The 20,620-nt window shown below is 38.8% G+C and overlaps 1 protein-coding gene across 3 annotated transcripts in view; it reads left to right on the top strand.

Moving 5' to 3' along the window:
* Positions 1-575: 575 nt before the first annotated feature.
* KDM3A (lysine demethylase 3A) overlaps positions 576-20,620 on the top strand; it is a 47,831-nt gene continuing 27,786 nt past the window's right edge. The window contains exons 1-8 of one of the 3 annotated variants that reach the window (XM_045827975.1): positions 576-678; positions 1,237-1,452; positions 7,848-8,003; positions 9,644-9,754; positions 13,038-13,140; positions 13,885-14,009; positions 14,483-14,555; positions 14,660-14,748. In XM_045827975.1, coding sequence (XP_045683931.1) covers positions 1,267-1,452; positions 7,848-8,003; positions 9,644-9,754; positions 13,038-13,140; positions 13,885-14,009; positions 14,483-14,555; positions 14,660-14,748 — 843 coding nt within the window. In that variant the 5' untranslated portion in view covers positions 576-678; positions 1,237-1,266. The other 2 variants (XM_045827976.1, XM_045827974.1) reach the window with 2 other exon arrangements.

Here is a 20,620-nt window from a genome sequence, read left to right as displayed (position 1 = left end):
AAGCTTTAGCCTCTGCACCGCGAAGCGCCTGCGCTCGAGCCTCCAGAGCATTGTCGCTCCACCCTCTAGCTGAGTACGCCTGAAACCGCACGTTCCAGTCTCTTTCCTCCCCCGCGGACTCTGCCCCGCCTTTACCCCTTTCCTGTGAGATTCTTCCGCCATGTAGAAAGCCCATCTTCGTTCGACAGCCCGTGCACTTCAGGAGCAAATCCAAATGGCACCAATAGCCCTGGGGTTCGCCGTTCAGTCTTATCTGTGCAATACTGCAATTTTCCTGCGAGACTTAAAGTTGATAACCGCTTTCGCCGGACTTTTTTACGTTCCATGAGGCAACAAATGAAAAGAATGGCTGTGGCGGAGGGATCTTTCGCTTGTGTGTACTTTAACCTAATGGGGGTCGTCCGGGAGTCGGAAGAGGGAGGGCTGAGGGAGGAGGCAGCCAAGGAATTGTTTTTTTCCTCGCGCCCCGCCCTGGCTAGACCGGCCAATAGCAACGGCATTTGTCTCCACGAGCTTCGCTCAGGTCCTTAGACTGAGCCAATGAGCGGCGGAAGCGGCTCCGAGGGGGCGGGTCTGGGAGGCCGTGCGTGTCTTGTGAGAGCTCTTGAACCAAGTCAGATCTAGAGTCGGCTCGGTGGTTGGAAACAGCGGCCGCCGCGGGTGACTCAGGGAGGCGGGGTAAGAGCGTCGCGGCCTCGGCTGCGGGGAGAGGAGGAAGAAAGGTGAAGGAACCGAACCTGCGGCCTTGCCGCTCGTGTGCTGCAGGCCGGGGCGAGAAGCGTCCGAGGATCAGCGTCCGGGAAGCGGGGTGTCGGGCGGGGCAAGTGCGGAACGGTGGGGGACTCGGCCGCCTGGGACGGGCTCTCTGCGTTGGGGCCTTCTCCTTTCTAGGGTGAGGGACGAACACTTTAAAATCCACTTAAGGCGCAAATAATTCTCTTCTTGCTTTCTCTGCGCTTAGATTTAAGGTTTTGGAAAAAGCGAAACTTGGGAGAGCGAGGGTCACGCAGCGATTGGGCCGGTGTTTGCTGTGGGGGAGGGATGGGGGGCGGAGAGGGTGCGGTTGGAGAGGTTGAGTGAGGGGTCCTTCTTTGCTCGGGCCGCCGTCTGGAGTCTTGTCCCCGGACTAGGGTTAGGACCGCTTCCTCTGCTCCCGCCTCCCCCGCCCATTTCTCGCTGGCCCCCTACCACCTGCCGCCCCCATTGCATTTTGTTGTGTTTTTTTTTTTTTTGCAGGGAGGGGCCCTTCCTGCAGGCGTGGAAATCATGGTGCTCACGCTCGGAGAAAGTTGGCCGGTATTGGTAGGGAAGCGATTTCTCAGTCTGTCCGCAGCCGACAGTAGCGACAACAGCCACGACGCCTGGGACGTGGAGCGCGTCGCGGAGTGGCCCTGGCTCTCGGGGACCATTCGAGCAGTCTCCCACCCTGACGTTTCCAAGAGGGATCTGAAGGTAAAATTGGGCCTCCCGTCGGACGTTTCGTTACCTTGGTCACGAGACAGCCGGCATCCTCCTCTCCTTTTGTGAAAAGGGCGATCAGAAAGTTGACATGTGATCTCAAGGTGCAGAAAACTAGACCTTAAAAGTTTTTGAAATGGTCGTGTAGAGCCGACGTATATTTGGCCTGGAGTTGTTTGTATCTGAAAATGGGCTTTAGGGTTGTTCAGGCAAGCTTCGGTGTTGCCGGCGCTGTGCCCCATTAGGACTGTATGATTATTTTTCTGGAGGGGGAGTTTTGTTCTTAATATAAGTTGGGCTACTGGGTGGCGCTTGGAATCATTAAGAATTTAGGGCTAGTGTTTGGAAGTGCTTTCGTTTGTTTCTTCCTCTTAATTTCTTCACCCAACTTAAACTTTTAGTCCTGATAGAAATGAAGTGTGCGTGTAGAGGGAGGAGTTTGGTTCTGTTATGCATATTAGGGTGGGTATTTGTCCATATATGGGGAACCGGGGCAGGAGTGGGCTCTTGGTTATGCTTGTCGGTGGGTGTGGGATAGGACCGTATATGGAGAGTTAGGGTGGAGCTAGCTGCCCCTTATATGGTGTGTTGGAGGAATGGCTTCGAAATATTCCACCTCTGGTGTTTAGGGGCAGGGAGAGAAGTGAGGGAAGTGCGGCCAAGGAGTTTTAGTCACAAGGACATTCAGAACCTTTTCCAGTTAGACCTTTTTAAAAACAAATGGATTCTGATTATACTCCCTAATAGAAGTATTGGAGTGAAAGGATTGTCTAGGAACAACCAGTGGGGAAGCCATTGTATCAACAAAGACTCTTTTGTGCAAAAATAGCTGAAAAAGGTCCCTAACAAAGACTCCAAAGTGATGATAACATGAAGGAAGTTTGTCAGAACAGAAGAGATTTCTAACCTTTGGCAATGGTTGTTTCAGAATCTTGCTCATCATCTTTGCTTGTTCTTGAAAACTATATTCAAATAAGGGAAGCAAGTTTTAGCAATAGCAGTTGAATATGTGTTGATTTCTGAAACTGTTCATTTGAATACTTTCAAGGTGACCATGCATGCCCAAACCTGTATTACTCTGCAGAGAGCTATGGGAAAAAGATGTGGGATTATGTATTTTTAAAGCTTAGCTAGTGTTCCTTGCTACATGTAAAAAAGAAGAGTGACCATTGAGCATTTAACCGTGTGTCAGGAATCATGCCGAGCACTTCACAGCCATGATTTTATTTACTCCTTACAGCATTTCTTTGGGGGTAGTTACCAGTATTGCTTCCTTTTACAGATAAAAATTCTGGGACTGAGGAAGATTAAGTATCTTGTCTCAGGTTGCATACCTAGGAATTGGCATAGCCTGTGTTCTAACGCAGGAGGTTCTGCCTTCTGAGCTCACACTCTCTTAATTACCATACTACCTGATCAAAGGACTGTAACATAAAGGACTCTTGTCATACACTGTGAAGTTTGATTTTTCTGTTTCATTCCTCCTAGCAAACCAGGTTTTGATATTATGGAAAAAATGTAGTGTATGCAGAGATGGTCAACGTATTTGCTTTAGACTAATATTTTTCTATAAAATGGGCTTTGTGTACTAGATTTAGCCATAGTTATTGCAGTTGATTTCACCTGCCAGATAAAATTTTTCCTCTTGTGTATTTGTTTTTCTCTGATTTGAACAGACACAAGATCTGATTTAAACTTTACAGTCTTTAGTTCTTTTGCTGATGATGAAGGACTAGGTGTTGTTTCCCAACAGTGATTGAGTACCTCTTGGTTTAGGAAAGCAATCTTAGAGGTCCTTTATGTGTACACTTTTTAACCTCCACATCTCCCTAACCTTTGAGGTGGTGGTAATATCTTTATTTTCAGAATGAGGAAATAGAATTAGGAAAAGGAGTCTTGTTTAGACTTGCTTAATGAGTTACTAAGTGATGGGGGGAAGATTTGAATCTAGGTTTCGCTGTGTGTCTTTTTCATTGAACTAAGGTGCCTGACCTGGGGACAGTGGGGAATTTTGAATACAAGAACAATTTTGACTTGTACTGGATTTTTGCTTTTACCTGTAGAGCTTACAGCTCAGTCTCATATATGGTATAAATCTACTTCATTTCTTCTTTTCTAATTATAATTTATTGCTACCTTCCTTAGTTGAGTAGAAGATAAAGTAATTGGCTTAGGTTTAAAGGCATGTAAAAACAGAATTTCAAAACAATAGAACTAAATTGTTCTTGGTGAGATGTAGGCAGAAACTAAGTAACTGAGACCATCCTTCCTTACACTTGGGTTTAGGGATACTGAGTTTTGGGAGGGTGGGACGGGACTGAGGGCCAAGATGAACATGAGTGAATAAAATTCAAGCACTGTCCAACCTTTTAGTATTAGAAGTAGAGGTCTGTCTAGACTGATTTGCTTAGTTGGGGATGGTATTATTGAGGTCAAGGCTTACTAATATTGTTTCTCTTTGAGAGAGACTTTGTACTAAAGTTACTCAGATACAATGTATCTAGTTGATTACAAAGAAGTTCAGGAGAAGACGTGACATAAATGCTTATTATGTAGCAGATGCTACTTTATTTAATCCTCGCAAGTATCCTGGATGGTAAACCACATTTTTTAGTGTTAGAAATTAACTCTTAAAGAAGTTAAATATCTTGCTCAAATTTGTCTCCAGACCTTAAGCATTGAATTTTAATATTCAGGTAGAGTGAGATTTGAACACTTTATTTTACTGGTCTCTATTTCCTTAGCACCTACAATACTGCTTGTTGTGTAGTATTTGCCACAATATTTGAATGAATAAATGAAGGAATCATAAAATTATTATCTCTACATGGAAAAGCAATTTAGATAAATAATGCTGGAGCAGTGGCATTCTCTTTATCTGGAATAGCAAAATTGGAAATGATAGGCCTCTTTTTGGCCTTTGGAGTCAGACAGCATAAATAACATTTTTGTAGATAAGTCAAGGGAACATGGGGGAAAGAATACAAATAGGGATGAGAACTAGTTACATGTGTCAGCTCCCAGGAGCTTAATCAAGTCACTTTAGTTCCTCCTGGATTTGAATTCTTACTGATATGTCATTTTATAGACATTTCTGCAGAAGAGGCTTTGGCACGAAGGGTGGTATTCCTATATGTAGAACTCAATCCTCAGACATAAATAAAAGACATACGTGGTTTTGATAGGGAACTTCAAAGAAGTTGAAGAAAGCTCACAACCTGTTGGTTTCATTATTATCTGTTTTAAGTCGTCTTTTTCCCAAACCAAAGTTAATGTGAATTTTTAACCAATGCAACCTAATACTCCAAAGTCCTAAACTAAGTTATTTATAGATAGCAATTTGATAAGAATTGTGTTGTTGCTTAAGTGTTGTGAAACCCTTTAAGATCTTAAATCTTTTTTTTTTCCTGAATAGATGTTAGATAATCATATTGAAGATTCTCTGTCCCTCATTCTTTCCTAAAGGAGTAATACCCTGATAAATTAACATTTAAATTACCACACAGGTCTTAAAACTACCTAAATCTTCTTGCCAGATAATTTATACACATTGTCTTTAAAATCTTCCTTACAGTTCAGTGAGGGTAGATGTTAGTACTTTCATTTTCAAGCTAGCAAAACGTGATTCAGAGAGCTTAGATTTAACCTGGGGTGTAGGTTAATTGATTTCCTTTGTAATCATATATATTTTATTTTATGCATCAAAATTCATTCTAAGAAAACTAAAACATAGCTGGGATTCAAACCCAGATTTCTCTGATTGTGAAACGTGTATATGCTCACTCTTCTTACACTACTTTGTTGGGAAAACGCATCCAAAGCCAGCTTGGGTTTGAGGTTGATGTGATGTGGGTCAGAAGCGAAGATACCAGAGGATCTGGATTCTATGCCCAGGGAAATAGAATAGGAATAACAGAAGGTGGGCAGTCTTTGAACACCTCTGTAAAGGACATTTGCTTGGTTATGGTAATGAATGGAATATATAGAACCAAAGAGAGAGTACATGGAACCTTGTCACTTAGTAGATGTTCACATATTTGCAGTTATTCTCTAATAACTACAGGGTTAAAAGCCTGACATACCAAGAAGATATGATTTTGGGGGGAAGTTAGGGATGCATATTTTGTTGTTGGCAGGAGGGGAAGGGTAGAGTAGGTCTTAAATTTTATCGATAGCCATAAAACTGGAGAAGGTTTGGTATTGGGGCTAGTGGTATATCAGTTAGGAACTTCCTCCCTTCTAAATGGATGAGAGACACAGAACGTAGGAGCCTAATTTAGAGAGAAATTTATTTGTTCGACAAGTATTTGAGTACTGACCCAGGACTGGATACCAGTGAAACATGGTGGTAAGTAAAAGCAGACACAGTCTTTGACCTATGAGAATTTATAGTAATATGTCAGTCAGATAACCACAAATGAATAATTGAAGTGTAGATAAGTGCTGGGAAGGAAAAGTACAGGGTTTTGAATACAATTAGCAAGGGGATTTCTCTTGGGAGAAAGGGGCTCCTTGATAAGGGAAGACTTCTTTGAGGAAAGGATTTTTTAATTTGGTTCTGCCAGATAAATGGAAGTTAACTAAAACTTTTTTTTTTTTTTTTTTTTTTTAGTTAAAGGCTGAAAAGAGAGCTATCGTCCATGAAATTATGACCAGTGTTGATAGGTTTATTAGTTAATTTTTGAAACCATAAATGAGAGGCCTCTTTAGTAAGAAGAACTTTTAAAAGATTTTATTTAGTTATTTTTAGAAAGTGGAAGGGAGGGGGACAGGGAGAGAAATATCAACGTGTGGTTGCCTCTTGTGCGGCCCCCCACTGGGGAGCTGGCCTGCAACTCATGCATGTGCCCTTACTGGGAATTGAACCAGTGACCATTTGGTTCGCAGGCCAGCACTCAATCCACTGAACCACACCAACTAGGGCAAGAATTTTAAATCAAGTGGAAGTAGTGATTATTACACCAAATATTGAAGAAGTTTATTGTATATTCATTAAAATATGAAAAAAATGAAAGGTTTAGAATGAATTACTGAATAGCATGGTTATAATGGATTAAGTAAGCTAGGATGTTTTGGTGCATTTGTATGAGTTTAATGTTTTGTGAATGATTTCTACTTCTGAGTCAGAGACCTACTTTTGGACTGAATTCTTTGTTTTTTTAATAGTATAAAGTTTTTATATTTAGCCAGCTAGACTCAGTTTAGATGATCCCAATTTTGTTGGCAACATCCAAATCATCATAGACTAGGGCCTGTTGAACATATGCCTTCTTCTCTCCATCAGGCCTGATCAGGGTGTTGACCTTGACCATGTCACTGTCATACAGCCTCTTCACAGCCTGTCTGATCTAGTGGTGGTTGGCCTTGACCTGCATAATGAACACAAGTGTACTGTTTCTTGTCTTCTATCTTTCATGACTGAGTGGGTATTCAGGGGGAACTTGATGGTGGTATAGTGGTCAAGCTTGTTTCTCCTTGGCACACTCTTCCAAGGATATCTAGGCTGCCTTCAGAGCTGCAGTGTCTTAGGTCTCCTGGAAGGTGGGTGACACGCAGATCTTTTGTTGTTGTTGTTGCTGTGGATGCCTTTTAACACTGCTTTTGGTGGGGGGGGGGTCTTCAAAGCCTTTGCCTTGGCTTTGGGAAGGGCAGGGGCTTCCTTCTAAGTCTTAAAATATTTATATAAATTGTAAGGGTTTTAGCTTTAGGGTTAAAATGTGTTTTGAAGGTCAGAAGTAGAAAACTTCATAATTACTTGGAAAGTGATATTGCAAAGGTAGTTTATCATATAAGAAGCTAGTAGTAGTTCTGATGACCTTTGGGGTCAAGGGGTCGTTTATCAATGATCAATTATTGTCTATTTAGCAAAGTAGTCTTAAAATCTATTCAGTTAAAAGGGATTTCTAAGGAAGTGCCATCTATTAGGCCTTTGTCTAAGTCCTACTGATACTGGAGGAATTCAAAAGCAAGTGATGGGCATGGTCATCGGAGTCATCTTAAGCCCACAAACAATGTCAACATAGATTTACAGTGCTGAGCAATGAGTGCTTTTATATTCTGTCTTTCAATTCTTTTAAGTTCTGATGTCTAATTAACATATGTAAAAGTCTTATAAAGGGGGTTCTGTACTTTGTGGGCTTCTAAGAGGTAACTTTGGGGGCAGAGAGTAGTCCTCAAAGTCCTTGACATATGCTTCCCAAAGTGGTTTAGGAGCGAAAGCTTGATCCTTGTTTAGTTAGTTTATTGTGTGAAAGTAAGAAAGAGAGTAGGAAAGGGGAACAGCACATACAGATATTTGAGTAGAATAATAAGGGTATAATTCAACTTGGACTTTTGTTTGGTGTATTTTTGTTAACCAAATCTATTTCTTTTCTATTCTATTTGTCTAGGTGTGTGTGGAGTTTGATGGGGAATCTTGGAGAAAGAGAAGATGGATAGAAGTCTACGGCCTTCTAAGGAGAGCATTTTTAGTAGAACATAACTTAGTTTTGGCTGAACGAAAGTGTCCTGAAATTTCTGAACGAATTGTACAGTGGCCTGCTATAGTGAGTACAAACTAGGGTTTATTGAAGTCAGTGACAAGAGGGTATTTCATCCATTATGAGTGAAATAAGAAAAATAATGTATTTGGCTGTGTATAATGCACACTTTTTTTGCTCAAACTTTTGAGGGAAAAATAAGAGTGTATATTATATGTGGGTAATTCTAAGGATGCGCATTGTACACAGCAAAATGCCATGTATATATGTAATATGTGTCCTAATATGTATATTACATATATGTATACATATATAAAATACATATAATTACACATAGGTATACATGTTATGCCTACATTCGGCTCTCTGGAAATAATATAGATATATGACAATGTAGATGCGTCAGAAGAGCACCCTTGATTTCCTGTCAGAGCTTCTAGGAGCTCTGGGCCCCTAACTTTTGGGGGCCTCACTTTCTTCACTTGAAATCTGGAGGGTGGAGGTAATGTGAATGTCTCCATCAGAGGTCAGAAACTAGCAGACATATACAGACATACAGATCTGTTTGGTTGGACCCTCATGGTATTTTAAGAAAATTCAAATTAGTTGTCTGTGTTTAAGAATGTGTAGAGTACATCTGAAAATCTAGATTTCCAATTTCTCTTGAAAAAAAACTGTAAGATATGGCAACACTGGAGTCTTGTGGAAGTTCTTTATCACAATAATAGCTGAATAATAGCTGTTGCCTGGCCCCTGGAACAGTTTCCAGTCTTGATATCACGATCTCCTCTGAAAAGTTGTCCTCTGGCTCGCACGGCTCTGACAGTCAGTTGTTGTGTGGTTTCTTTCTTTCCTTTTTTTTTTTTTAAATCCTCACCTGAGGGCGTGTTTGTTTTTTTGTTTTGGTTTTTTTTTTTCCATTCCTTTTGAGGGGCAGAGCATGGAGAAAAAACACTGTTGTAAGAGGGAAACACGGATTGGTTGCCTTCTTGTACGTGCCCCAACCAGGGATTGAACCTGTGATGTTCCAACCAACTGAGCCACACTGGCCAGTGGGTGATTGTGCCATATCCACATTGTTAAGTCTGGTACAGTTAGAGGAGAACAGTCATTACTATGTCTGGGGAATACAGTTGAGGCTTTATGGGACACAAATGGGGACTTGAAGGTAGAAGGGCCAGATTTGAATAGTTGGAAAGGCTAGGAGGATGATTGAAAGGCTGACTAGATTGTCAAGGGCCTTATGTGCTATGCTAGCAAATTTAAGATTTTGCTCACAAGTCAGAAGAGCTTCTGGAGATTTTTGAGAGATGTAGGATTTTGGTTAAAGTTGTATGTTGTTCTTTGTATTTTTTCCTCCCAACTACTACTAAGAATTTGCTGAAACTATGGCCTCTTCTTTCTAGGGAAATATACATACACATAATTTTTTGCATAAATTTTGGGGAAGCCATGTATCTCCAGGCCCAGATTTATATGTTAATTACTCTCAAATGTGTATCTGGTTTAAATTATTGATTAGATAAAAATTGTGTGATCTTATTGTAGTTGCATAAATAATTGTTAATGAGGTATTTGCAGTGAATAAAAAACTTAATGGCTTTATCTCTTCTTGTGTGTGTGGAATATTACCAGTTTCATTTTCAGAATTATGCTGAGAACAGTTATGATGCCAAAATACTTTGTTTTGTTTTGCTTTGTTTTAGGTATACAAATCCCTGTTGGACAAAGCTGGTTTGGGATCCATTACTTCTATTCGCTTTCTAGGAGATCAGCAGAGAGTATTTCTTTCTAAAGACCTTTTGAAGCCTATACAGGTATAACACAGAAACAATATTAAACCCCAAAAATATAATTTTAAAAACCCTCCTTTAACATGAGAACTAAAATATTGATGTTGATTGCTTTAATTCAGATACCTAACAGAGAAAAGAACCCATCCTGTCAACAGTTGTTAGACGTTATCACTCAGTGTTAGTCATTGGGTTAATGCTGTCGGTATGAAGCTAGAAGGACAAAGGTACCACAGTTTATGGTGTGTGTGTATGAAAATGCTTAGGTGATACAAAAGTAATTTTTTTTTGAAGATTTTGTTTATTTATTTTTAGAGAGGGGAGAGAGAGAGAGAAACATAAATGTGCGGTTGCTGGGGGTCATGGCCTGCAACCCAGGCATGTACCCTGACTGGGAATAGAACCTGTGACACTTTGGTTCGCAGCCTGTGCTCAATCCACTGAGCTACACCAGCCAGGGCTACAAAAGTAATTTTTAAAATATTGACTCATTCATATCTATGTGTATATATATATATATATATATATACACATTACACACATACATGTCAGTCCTCATTAGTTATGGATTCTATATTTGTGAATTTGCCTACTCGCTAAAATATATCTGTAACCCCCAAATCAATACTTGGGTGCTTTCACAGTCATTCACAGACATTTAGAGAGTAGCAAAAATGTGGAGTTGTCTGACACATGTTCCCAGCTGAGGTCAAAAAGGTGACACTCTGCCTTCTTGTTTTCTCCTTCACGTTTTTAAAAAAGTCTATTTTAAGACGTACTTAATGCTGAATTTTGGTGCTGTGTGTTGATGATTTCACCGTTTAAATGGCCCTTAAAAGTAGTGCTGAAGTGTTGTCTAGTGTTCCTAGGTGCAAGAAGGCTGTGATTTGTCTTAGGGAGAAAAAAGCATGTGTTAAATAAGCTGTTAGTTTTGAGTTCAAGGTTAATGTAGTGTATACTAAAAAAATGCATCTTTCAACAGAAGCACACATAAAACAAGATTATGTATTGATTGGTTGGTGAAAATATTGTGGCCAGAGGCTTGAAGAAACCTATCCCTATCTTTCCCTTAGGAGCAGTGGTTGGGTATGCTCTGTGGTTCAGTGTGTTGACTTAATAGAAAATAACTACCATGAATGATGAGAACCAAATATGAGTGTGTGTTTGTGTTCTTTCTAATTAGTTTGTAAAACTCACACCTTTTTCTTCACATTTAGGCTCCTGGGTCTTACCCATATGTGATTTCCTTTATTATGAAAATGTTGGTAGGGGAGGGGAAGAACACAATAATTTATCACTATAGATCACCTTGGGAATAATGTTGGTCTTAAAATAGACCATCTTTCATCATTCATCTTTTAGGTATTTTTATAAAGCTTTATAATCCACTTCACCTGCTTCTATTCTGTAACCTGTAGAACAATTAAACCTGTTTATTTGCTTAAAGGCAGTTTAAGGCCAGTGAGCATTGTCTTTGCTGGCCTTGTATGGGAAAAGCCAAAGCACTGGCTTTCTTTACTCAAGTCTCAATTTTACTTCCATATCCTGGAAGTGAGTGAAAAGAAGGTTCATACCCTGAAATTTTTTTTATAATGGAACAGAGGAAGATGCTTTTACTTCATTTCAGGTGCAGGTTACCTTCATATGTCAGATAAAGCATCCTGATATTTTTCTTTAAGAAAGAATGAATGACTTGCCCTGAGGAACCAAGGAACATAAAGGAGAGGCTGTGAATATCTTGCCTTACTGAGTGATAAAGTAGTTTTTACTTCTTTCTTAGCAATGTTTTCTGCTGGACGGTTCTGTTTAACATGTTGTATGTGTTCAAGCTTTTCAGTTAAAGTAGAACTCATAATTTTGTTTATTGATATTGAAAAAAATCTTGTTCAGTAAGTCTGCTCTCAAGGGAGATGCACTGTGGGCTATCAGTGTGAATGTTACTAATGTTAGTTGAGGGAGACTACGATGTATGCTCTTGACTTTCATTGATGATAATAGTCAAAGTTTGGTGCTTGAGGGCATTGTCTTGTGCAGTAGATACGGATGGTCACATCAGGCTTCTACTATTAGAAACTGTTGAGAGATGTGATTACCACAGCAGGACACTTGCCCTAAATAATGCACAGAGAACCTGAAAATCATTTGTCATATGCAAAAGGTGGAATTAAAGTGTAAGGTCTGATTTTGGGGATTTGAATTTGGTTCAGTTATCTGGTTAAGAAAAAAGACGAGTATCCAGATCCACTCTCTGGTACTTCTGATGAGCCCTAAAACTCTCCTAAGCAGAGTAGAATTAGTTTACCTTATTTAAAAGCTATTTGTGGCTTTCCCCATTAACGTGCTGTTTTATCTAATCGTGGTAGGAGCACATTAAGATCGTTTGAAATTGCAGTAGCATGAGCGGGGAAAAAACCCACACATTGCCTATTCTGGTAATTAATGTTGAGCTCTTATGAAGACCCTAGGTTAAGTCTAACGTCACTTGTAATTTCCCAGAATGACCTTTAAAAGACTAGTTATCCTGATGTGAGAAATTGATAAATTATTTTTGGCTGCTAGTGTGCATATCGCAGTGGCAGAAAAGCATGAAAGCCTAATATTGGAAGGCCTCTGTGCTATACAGTTTTGGGTTGGCTGGTTATTCCTGGAGACAGCTTCTATATACATTTATCATAACTGAGTGTATGCACAAAGCCAGAAAACTATGGAATAGTACCCAAAATGAAGTTGCTGCCAAAAAGTGGATATTTCAAAACTGGCTCACTGAAGATTTAGGCTCTTCATTCAGATTTTGTCACTACCACCCTAGACCCCATTACCATTTGTAAAGAAGAATGCATTTGGAATCCTAGTTAGGTTAAATGAATCCGTGTGCAATGACATGTTAAAAACAGCAGTTTCAATGAGTTGACAGTATGGGTCTCTGTGTTTCTATGTCTTTTGCCTCTTGGGTTTGGATCTTTGAATTCTCTAATCCCTAGTGTTTGGAATAAAGTGTTTTTGACAGATTCATCTGCTCTTTTGTTTGCTTATTATGTTTCCCATAGCCAGTTTATGTCATATTTAAAATTGTGCTTTGAGCCACTGTTAGTATTTATCATGCTCTTATCTTGGAGTGACTTCACTTCAGTCTGCTTCATACCTCTGATCATTTGATGGTTTCCTTTTACGGTCTTTCTGGTTCACTGGTGTCATCAAATGGCTAATTGACTACTTTAACCATTCTGATTAAATCGATTGAAATATCCACTGGAATTTCAACAACTCTATTTGTTACCTTAAAACGTGGTGATCTTCCATTTCTCAGGATGTGAACAATCTTCGACTTTCCCTTATGGATAATCATGACATCAGTAAAGAATTTCAAGCTTTGATTGTGAAACATTTGGATGAAAGCCATCTTTTACAAGGTATGTGGATAGTTCATGAGTTAACCAATGATTAGCTTCTATGAAGCTATGTTTTAGACTTTCTCCCTCATTTCCGTCATTGAAATTTCTAATATTTTAGAAATTCCTTTGCTGCTTTCTCCCATGCAATTCGCTTTAGATGGTTGAAGGGCTTTATATATTATATAATATGTAAAGCTTCTGAAATTTGGACAGTTCAGGGATTATGTGAAAACTGTAAAAGTAAAGTAGGTATTTTAAAAGTTCAGCTATATTGGACATGGAATATATTGATATATTTGGAATTTCAGGATATACATTTTGGATATACATGGAATTGTTAAAATATTAATTTGGTAATCTTGAGCTTCCCATTTACTGTTACTGAGTTTCTTGGTCAGTTTCGCAAAGTCTTTTTATCATAGTTAGCAGTTCTGTTGGGGCTCCTGAATTTGAATCTTCTAAAACTCTTCTGAGGACAGTGAGTTAGGTCTCAGTGACTTTCCTGATACTATTTTATCTGATACTAATGCTAGAATATATATATAGCCACTGTAAGATAAATCAATAGAAGAATGGGGTTTTAAAATAAAAAGTTTAAATTTCCTCCTAGCATTGCAAAAATGTCTTCTCTTGTTTATAGAAATATCTGTTAATGTTTATGTTGTCTACTGCATTTTTAAAAGACTTAGGAAAAGATTATATTGGATGATGGTGCTATTGAGAGATAATCCAAATTGCTCCAAGGATGTTTTCTCTTTCAAGGTGACAAAAACTTAGTTGGTTCCGAAGTAAAGATTTATAGCTTGGACCCATCAACTCAGTGGTTTTCTGCAACTGTTGTAAATGGAAACCCAACATCAAAAACTCTTCAAGTCAACTGTGAGGAGGTAAAGATGATGATAATTGCATGTAACATGATAGGGAAAGATACTTATATAAAGGAATTATGATGTCTTCTAGGAGCTAAACACCATTATTATGTTAAAATACTAGATTGGAAAAGGAAATATCACAGTTGTTTTAAAAGAAATTATTTGTACCCTGGCTGGTATGACTCAGTGGATTGAGCACCAGCCTGTGAACCAAAGGGTCACAGGTTGATTCCTAGTCAGGGTACATGCCTGAGTTGCCGGCCAGGTCCCCAGTAGGAGGCGTGTGAGAGGCAACCACACATTGATGTTTCTTTCCCTCCCTCCCTTCTTCTCTGTATAAAAATAAAATTAAATCTTTAAAATAAAAAAAAGAAAAATTATTTAGAAACCTGTATTGAAAGAAACCTGTATTGTTATGTTAATAGAGCTAATTTCTTGCATGTTCCAGAGCATTTACAATTTTCCCATCTTTTTTGTTTATTTTTAAGATTCCAGCACTGAAAATTGTTGATCCATCACTGATTCATGTTGAAGTTGTACATGATAACTTTGTGACATGTGGTAAGATATACTGCTTGATTAAAGGCTTTCTTTTCCTTCCTGTCTTTACCTCTTCTCATTTAAGGGAACAAGGAAGCCAACTTAACTATTTTTAAATATTTTAGGTAATTCTACAAGAACTGGAGCTGTAAAACGCAAATCTTCTGAGAATAATGGAAGCCTGGTTTCTAAACAAGCAAAATCTTGCTCTGAGGTAACCTACATTTATTTTGTCACTTGCCCAAAGCTTTCCTTAACTGTAACAGTGCATGGCCAGTTTGTTTTAGTGATTATGAAACTGTCTTCTCTGGTCCTCTGTGCTGTCTTATCTTCTATTCTCTAGTTCCAGATCTTGGCCATAATTTCTACACTCAAGCAGATGGAGATAATATAAGTTTCTGGTTCACTATTTTTATGTAAAAATGTGTTTCGATATTTTCTGAAATTCTCCATAGATTTGACAACTTCACGATATGGAGGTATTTTTGTACGTAAATTGAGTTGTGTGTATCAAATTGAAGAATGCCTCTAATGAGAAGAGAGCAAGAATCTTAGAGTAGATTTGATGTTGAAATAGGACCACCACCTCAATAACAACAGGGTTTGATTGGTCATTTTTGATTAGGTAGACAAATAACTCATTTTTTTTGAGGGAAATAATTGGTTTGTCATTACTAATTTCTGCCCAGAAAAGTATAGGCTTCTATAATGCCCCTGTGAGTTCAAGTATTGGATTTAATTCTGTTCTGAAATAGGACAGAAATAGGAATATAACACATTCCTCTGTTATACAAGTACTTAAGAATCTGGGCATCTGGCATTCCTGAATCTTGAGCCTTTATACAGGCAACAGGAACTTTTACAATCAAGGTATCTAATACCACTATCTTCTTTCCAAGTGTGTAGACCTGATTAGGTTGTTCAGAAAAGAATACCTTTCATTTTTGCCTTCACATTTACAAGGGTGGAGTAATGTACAGCAGTCCTCCCCTTATTTGTGGGGGAATACATTCCAAGACCTTCAATGGGTTCCTGAAACTATGGATTGTATCAAACTATATATATATATATACACTATGTTTTTTCCTGTACAGACATAATAAAATTTATGGCTTCTCTTTAGCATACCTGAATTGCTAGCATCACTTCTCCTATGCTTTGGGGCCATTAAGTTAAATAGGGTTACTTGAACACAAACAATGCAATATAATGACAGTAAATCTGATAACCTCCCCCACTCCTAAGGGACTAGCATTTGGGTAGCGTGTACAGCATGGATACACTGGACAAAGGGATGCCTCATGTCCTGGTTGGGATGGAGCAAGATTTTATTATACTTCTCAGAACAGTGTGCAGTTTCAAATTTATTATGTCTCGACTTTTCCATATTTTTGGACTGTGGTTGACCATAGGTAACTGAAACCATGGAAAGTAAAACAGTGCTTGAAGGGGAACTATTGGAAGGATGTAAAGCAAGTGATTATTGCATCTTAGAGTTAAGCTCACAGAGGGTATTGTTAAGTAATCCACAGTGTTAGAAACTGAAAGAAAAGCAGAGTAGGATAATAATCGTTCATGTTTTGATATTGGATAAATTTTTAGTGTTCCTGGGAAGAGGTAATAACAGGTCATTTTGAAGAAGTTGATTGGATATTGCCCATCAGGGAGAATGCATCAGTATAAATGGTTTGCGCAGTGAAAAGGAGAGCTACGTGATGTTGTTGGGGGAGAGGGCCAAGGAATAGGAAATGGCATCCTGATGGATCACAGAGGAATCGTCCTGGCATAGAGGGAGGACTAGGGTCAGTCCTGCCCTGGGGACCTGCTGTGAGGGAAGGTACCAGTTCTTCAAAGTGTCAAGTTTATCAGTAGTGGACCTGTAATTGAGCAAGTCACATTATATAACCTTCAAGGAGGTACTTGTGAAATGTGGTAATATGTACCTAATAAGTGATCCTCTCTACCTGATTCACATTCTTATGGACAGGGAATGTGTCTTTTTGATCTCTTTCAACATACTGTTCAGTTCAGTAGGTTTGTGTGCTCCTGAATTAACTGTTGAGCAGTATAGAAAGTTTTTTTTTTTTTAACCTATTTTGAGCCTTAACGTCTGAATCAAAAATGAGAAACTAAACTTGATGTTTTAAAAAATTTGCCTCAGCTCTTAAGCCCTATATTACCTGTTCTCTTTTCTACTGAACTTATTTGCCAAAATAAAGATTACCACATTTTAAAAAGTTACTGTTTAATTTTTTTGTTAACCTAGAAAAGCATAGTAAAGAAACATCACTTGCAATCATACTTCTTAGAGACTTTCACTATTTATATTTTGAGATACTGTCCTTTTTTTTTTTTTTTTTTACTGTATATTCATGGAGCCCTTCCCCCTTTTTTAAACTAAAAATCGTACTCTTTTAGCCTCCTTGATTCCTTTACAGGATATTGTGAAAATCAGTAAATATTCTTTTTCATCCTGAGTGATTCTTGTAATCAGGCAAGTTTTGGAAACTGGTCTGGCTTAGATTTCAAGACAGCTAGAAAGGTAGTGAAATAAGTAGAGAAAGAGAGTTTATTTAAATGTGTTAGTGAAAGATGAGTACAGTAACACACTTGGCACACATCTCACAAGTGTTTGCACTTCTCAGATGTATGGACCGGCAAAGTGTACTTTTGGGTGGTCTTGAATGACAGGAGTTTAGAAGTAGGTAGAAGAGACTCTTGGTTGCTGTGATGAATATTTTTGGATAATATAAACTTGTTTGCCAGTAACATCTGGCTCCTTGAAGGTCTTCTCTGCCTAGCAGACTGTTCCTCAGAGTTAGGACATTGTTTGGTTAATTAGGAGAGTTTGCTGAAGAGTGTGAGCCAGCAGTGTTCTTTTTAGAATATCAACAAACACTCAATTATATTATCTCCGTCTGCTGCCAGGGAGGAACTATTGCCATGACTGGTATAGAAGACCTTCAGGGAAAACTCTTCAGGTAAGAAGAAACTTTGACCCTTGTCAAGTCAGAGGCCAGTGCAGCAGTGTGTATGCGAAGATGGGGTTTGAAATTGAAGCCCTATCCTGTTGAGCCTAACCCTTAGGAAAGTTGTAGGGTAATACACTTCAGTTTTTAAGGAAAAGGATCCTAAGTTATGCTGGCTGTAACCCATGGTGACTGAACTGAGAAAAATTTTATTATGCTCTTCTGCTTTGAGACAGCTAATCTATGTGCCAGGCACTGTGGGAAAGCACAACCCTATGAAGTATGCTGCATTGCTCTCATTTTATAATTGAGGGAACTGAATCTTAGAGAGGTTAAATAATGTACCAGGAAGTGTCAGAGCCTAGATTCAATCCAAGGTCTGATACCAAAACCCAGTACTCTTCACCACTATGTTGTTGCCACTTCTCTCCAGATCTTTTTCTTAGTGTAGTGAGCAGCCATCGTAACAAACAGCCAATTCTTCCTTCCTTCCTCTATCCTTCCATCCCTCTTTCCAACAAAGATTTATTGAATATTTTATATGTGCTAAACATTGGTGAGTGTTACTGCCTGGCTCTTGAGATAACTCATAACAATTATTTATAGCTATTTTGAAATACTAACAGTATTTGTTCACTCACATATTCCACCAGTCTTACTTGTTGGACATCTACTATGTGGCTGGCTTTATGAGGTGTAACAGTGGATACAAGCAGGGTCTTTGCCCGTAGGAGTATACATTATGTTGCAAGGAGACTAACATTTAAAAAAATAATTTAAATAAAAGTACTTTCACAGTGTGATAATGCAATAAAAGACACAAACATGGTAATATGATAAAGATAAAAGGGTGGCTAGTGAGGTACTGCTTTGGAAAGAGTTATCAGAGATTCTGAGGAAGTGACAATTGAGCAGGTGTGAGGGTGAAGGGGTGGACCCAGCCAGCCACATGAAAGCTATCCAGACAGGTGGAATAGCAGGTACAAAAACACAGGCAAGAAGAACTTAGAACTTTTGGAAACCAGAAATACGGTGGTGTAGTTGGAGCAATGTGGACAAGTGGAGTGAAGTGAGTGGAGGGGGTTGGAGGAGACCAGACCACATAGAGTTTTGTAGGCTATGGAGTAATATAATCTGATTGGTTCATATTTTATAAAGATGGCTCTCTAGTAGAATTAACTTTGGGCAGAAGGTTCAGGCAAAAATGGAAGTCAGGCCAGTTAGGAGACATGAAGTCTAGGGGAAAGATGGTAGTGGTGGCATGGAAAGGGATAGATAGATTCTACAAATAGTTTAGAAATACAGACAGTAATTACTGGTTCTTTGGTTGGATACAGAAAATGAGACGGAGGGATTTTTGACTTGAGCAGTTCAATGGATGTTATATAAAATAAAAATTTATGCCTAGGTTGTAATCTGAATTTCATAAGTATACAACAAGGTCTGTCCAGAAAGTATCCAGCCATGTGATATGAAAAATAAGGGATATTCATTGAAGAAGATACAGGAAACATTGTACATAAGACAATGACACATCAGTCCCTTTCAAAGTAGGCACCTTGGAACCTCACGCAGTTATTCCATTTGCCATCAGCTGCTCCATTGCATTTTCCTGAATCTCATCAATGGTATGAAATCCCAGGGTGCCAAATCTGGGCTGTAGGGGGGCTGAATCACCTGGATGATTTGAGATTTTGCAAAAACATTCTGCATGCACGAGATGTAATGCCTTAGTGGGCATGTTGTTGTGATGCAGCTGCCATTTACCACAGATCTGCATCAGTTACCCATAGCTGTGCCTTTCTTCTGAATCACCTGAATAGTTTTAAGCTTAATGCAAAATCTGATGCAGATCTGTTGCTCTACTCGTTCAGTTATTTTGAATGCTACAGCCACACAGTACACATGTTCACTCAACAGTGTCTACTGCCCCCACCTAGTACAGGGAAGTCATCGTTGTTCATGCATGCTCATTCCAGTCCCTTGGCTGCCAGGTTATGTCGATATCGTACAGATGGTTCTCATTATGTTAACAATGGCTGGGCTTTTTCTGGACAGACCTGGTATTCTCAGGAAAATAATTTAAGGAAAGGTATTGTATTAGTGCATCAACTCTAAACATAATTTAGAGAAAGGAAGATGAGATGAGGGAAGATGCTTAGTAAAAGTGAGCCTTGAATAAGTATTTTGAAATGACTTGGCAGTTAAACTTTGGGAGGTTAATCTTTAATAGGAGCATTATAAAATGGAGCTAAATAAGATTTAGGAATACATTTATTTAATGTCCTCATTTTAGGGATTAGGAAACCGAGGCCCAAAGAGGTAAAGTTGACTCATCCCAAGGATAGTCATACAATAACCAAAGCCTCCCCCACCCAAAATCCTTTTGGAGAACACTAAATTTATATTTAACCAAAACTGACTAAAATGGTATAGTATATAATCAGATAGTTTAGTACTTTAAAATAGTTAGAAGCTTTGCTAAACCTTTGATAGTGATTAAGTAAATTTTTAAAGTATATTTCTGTTTAGCATATATTAGACAGTCTTTTCAAGGTCTCCAGAGTAAATGTTTGAGAAAAAGATTTGTGAGTAGACAACATATAAATATATTCAGAATTGTGAAGTTTTAAAAACTTCGGAAAGTTATTCTACATCAGATTTTAGAAGTTAACTAGAAGGTGAAGAAATTTGAGAGATTTTTCAAGTTTAGGTTAGGCGGTGAGGTAAATTTAAAGGTCATTGTGGTGTGAAAGGGAGGAGATTGAGAATGGCAAATGACTTGAGGCTGATGAAGATGGTGAGTGGATTTCACCTGGTTTAGCCATAGACTAGTTGTCTGGAGTCGAGTTTAATAATCTCTTCCTTCTCTTCCCATGTAGAAAGTTTATTTTTGTGGATAGTACAAACTAGGAAGAAGTGGGTCCATTCCATATAGTTTTGTAAAGATAAAACTACATGAAAAGGGAAAGTGACGGGTGTCCCAGCTTTGTCCCACAGCCCTGACTTGATATTTTTTGCAGCATGGGATGACCTTTGTGACTTGATGAGCCACATAAGAACGAGAACCGTGTCCTCAACCTTTACTGCATTGTAAAAGCTTATATTGGTATCCAG

The sequence above is a fragment of the Phyllostomus hastatus genome, unplaced genomic scaffold (assembly GCF_019186645.2).
Source record: "Phyllostomus hastatus isolate PE091 unplaced genomic scaffold, TTU_PhHast_1.1 phas_scaffold_78, whole genome shotgun sequence".
NCBI classification, from domain to species: Eukaryota; Metazoa; Chordata; class Mammalia; order Chiroptera; family Phyllostomidae; genus Phyllostomus; species Phyllostomus hastatus.
The sequence above is the reverse complement of the archived record's forward strand: the minus strand, read 5'-3'. Positions and strand labels throughout refer to the sequence as shown.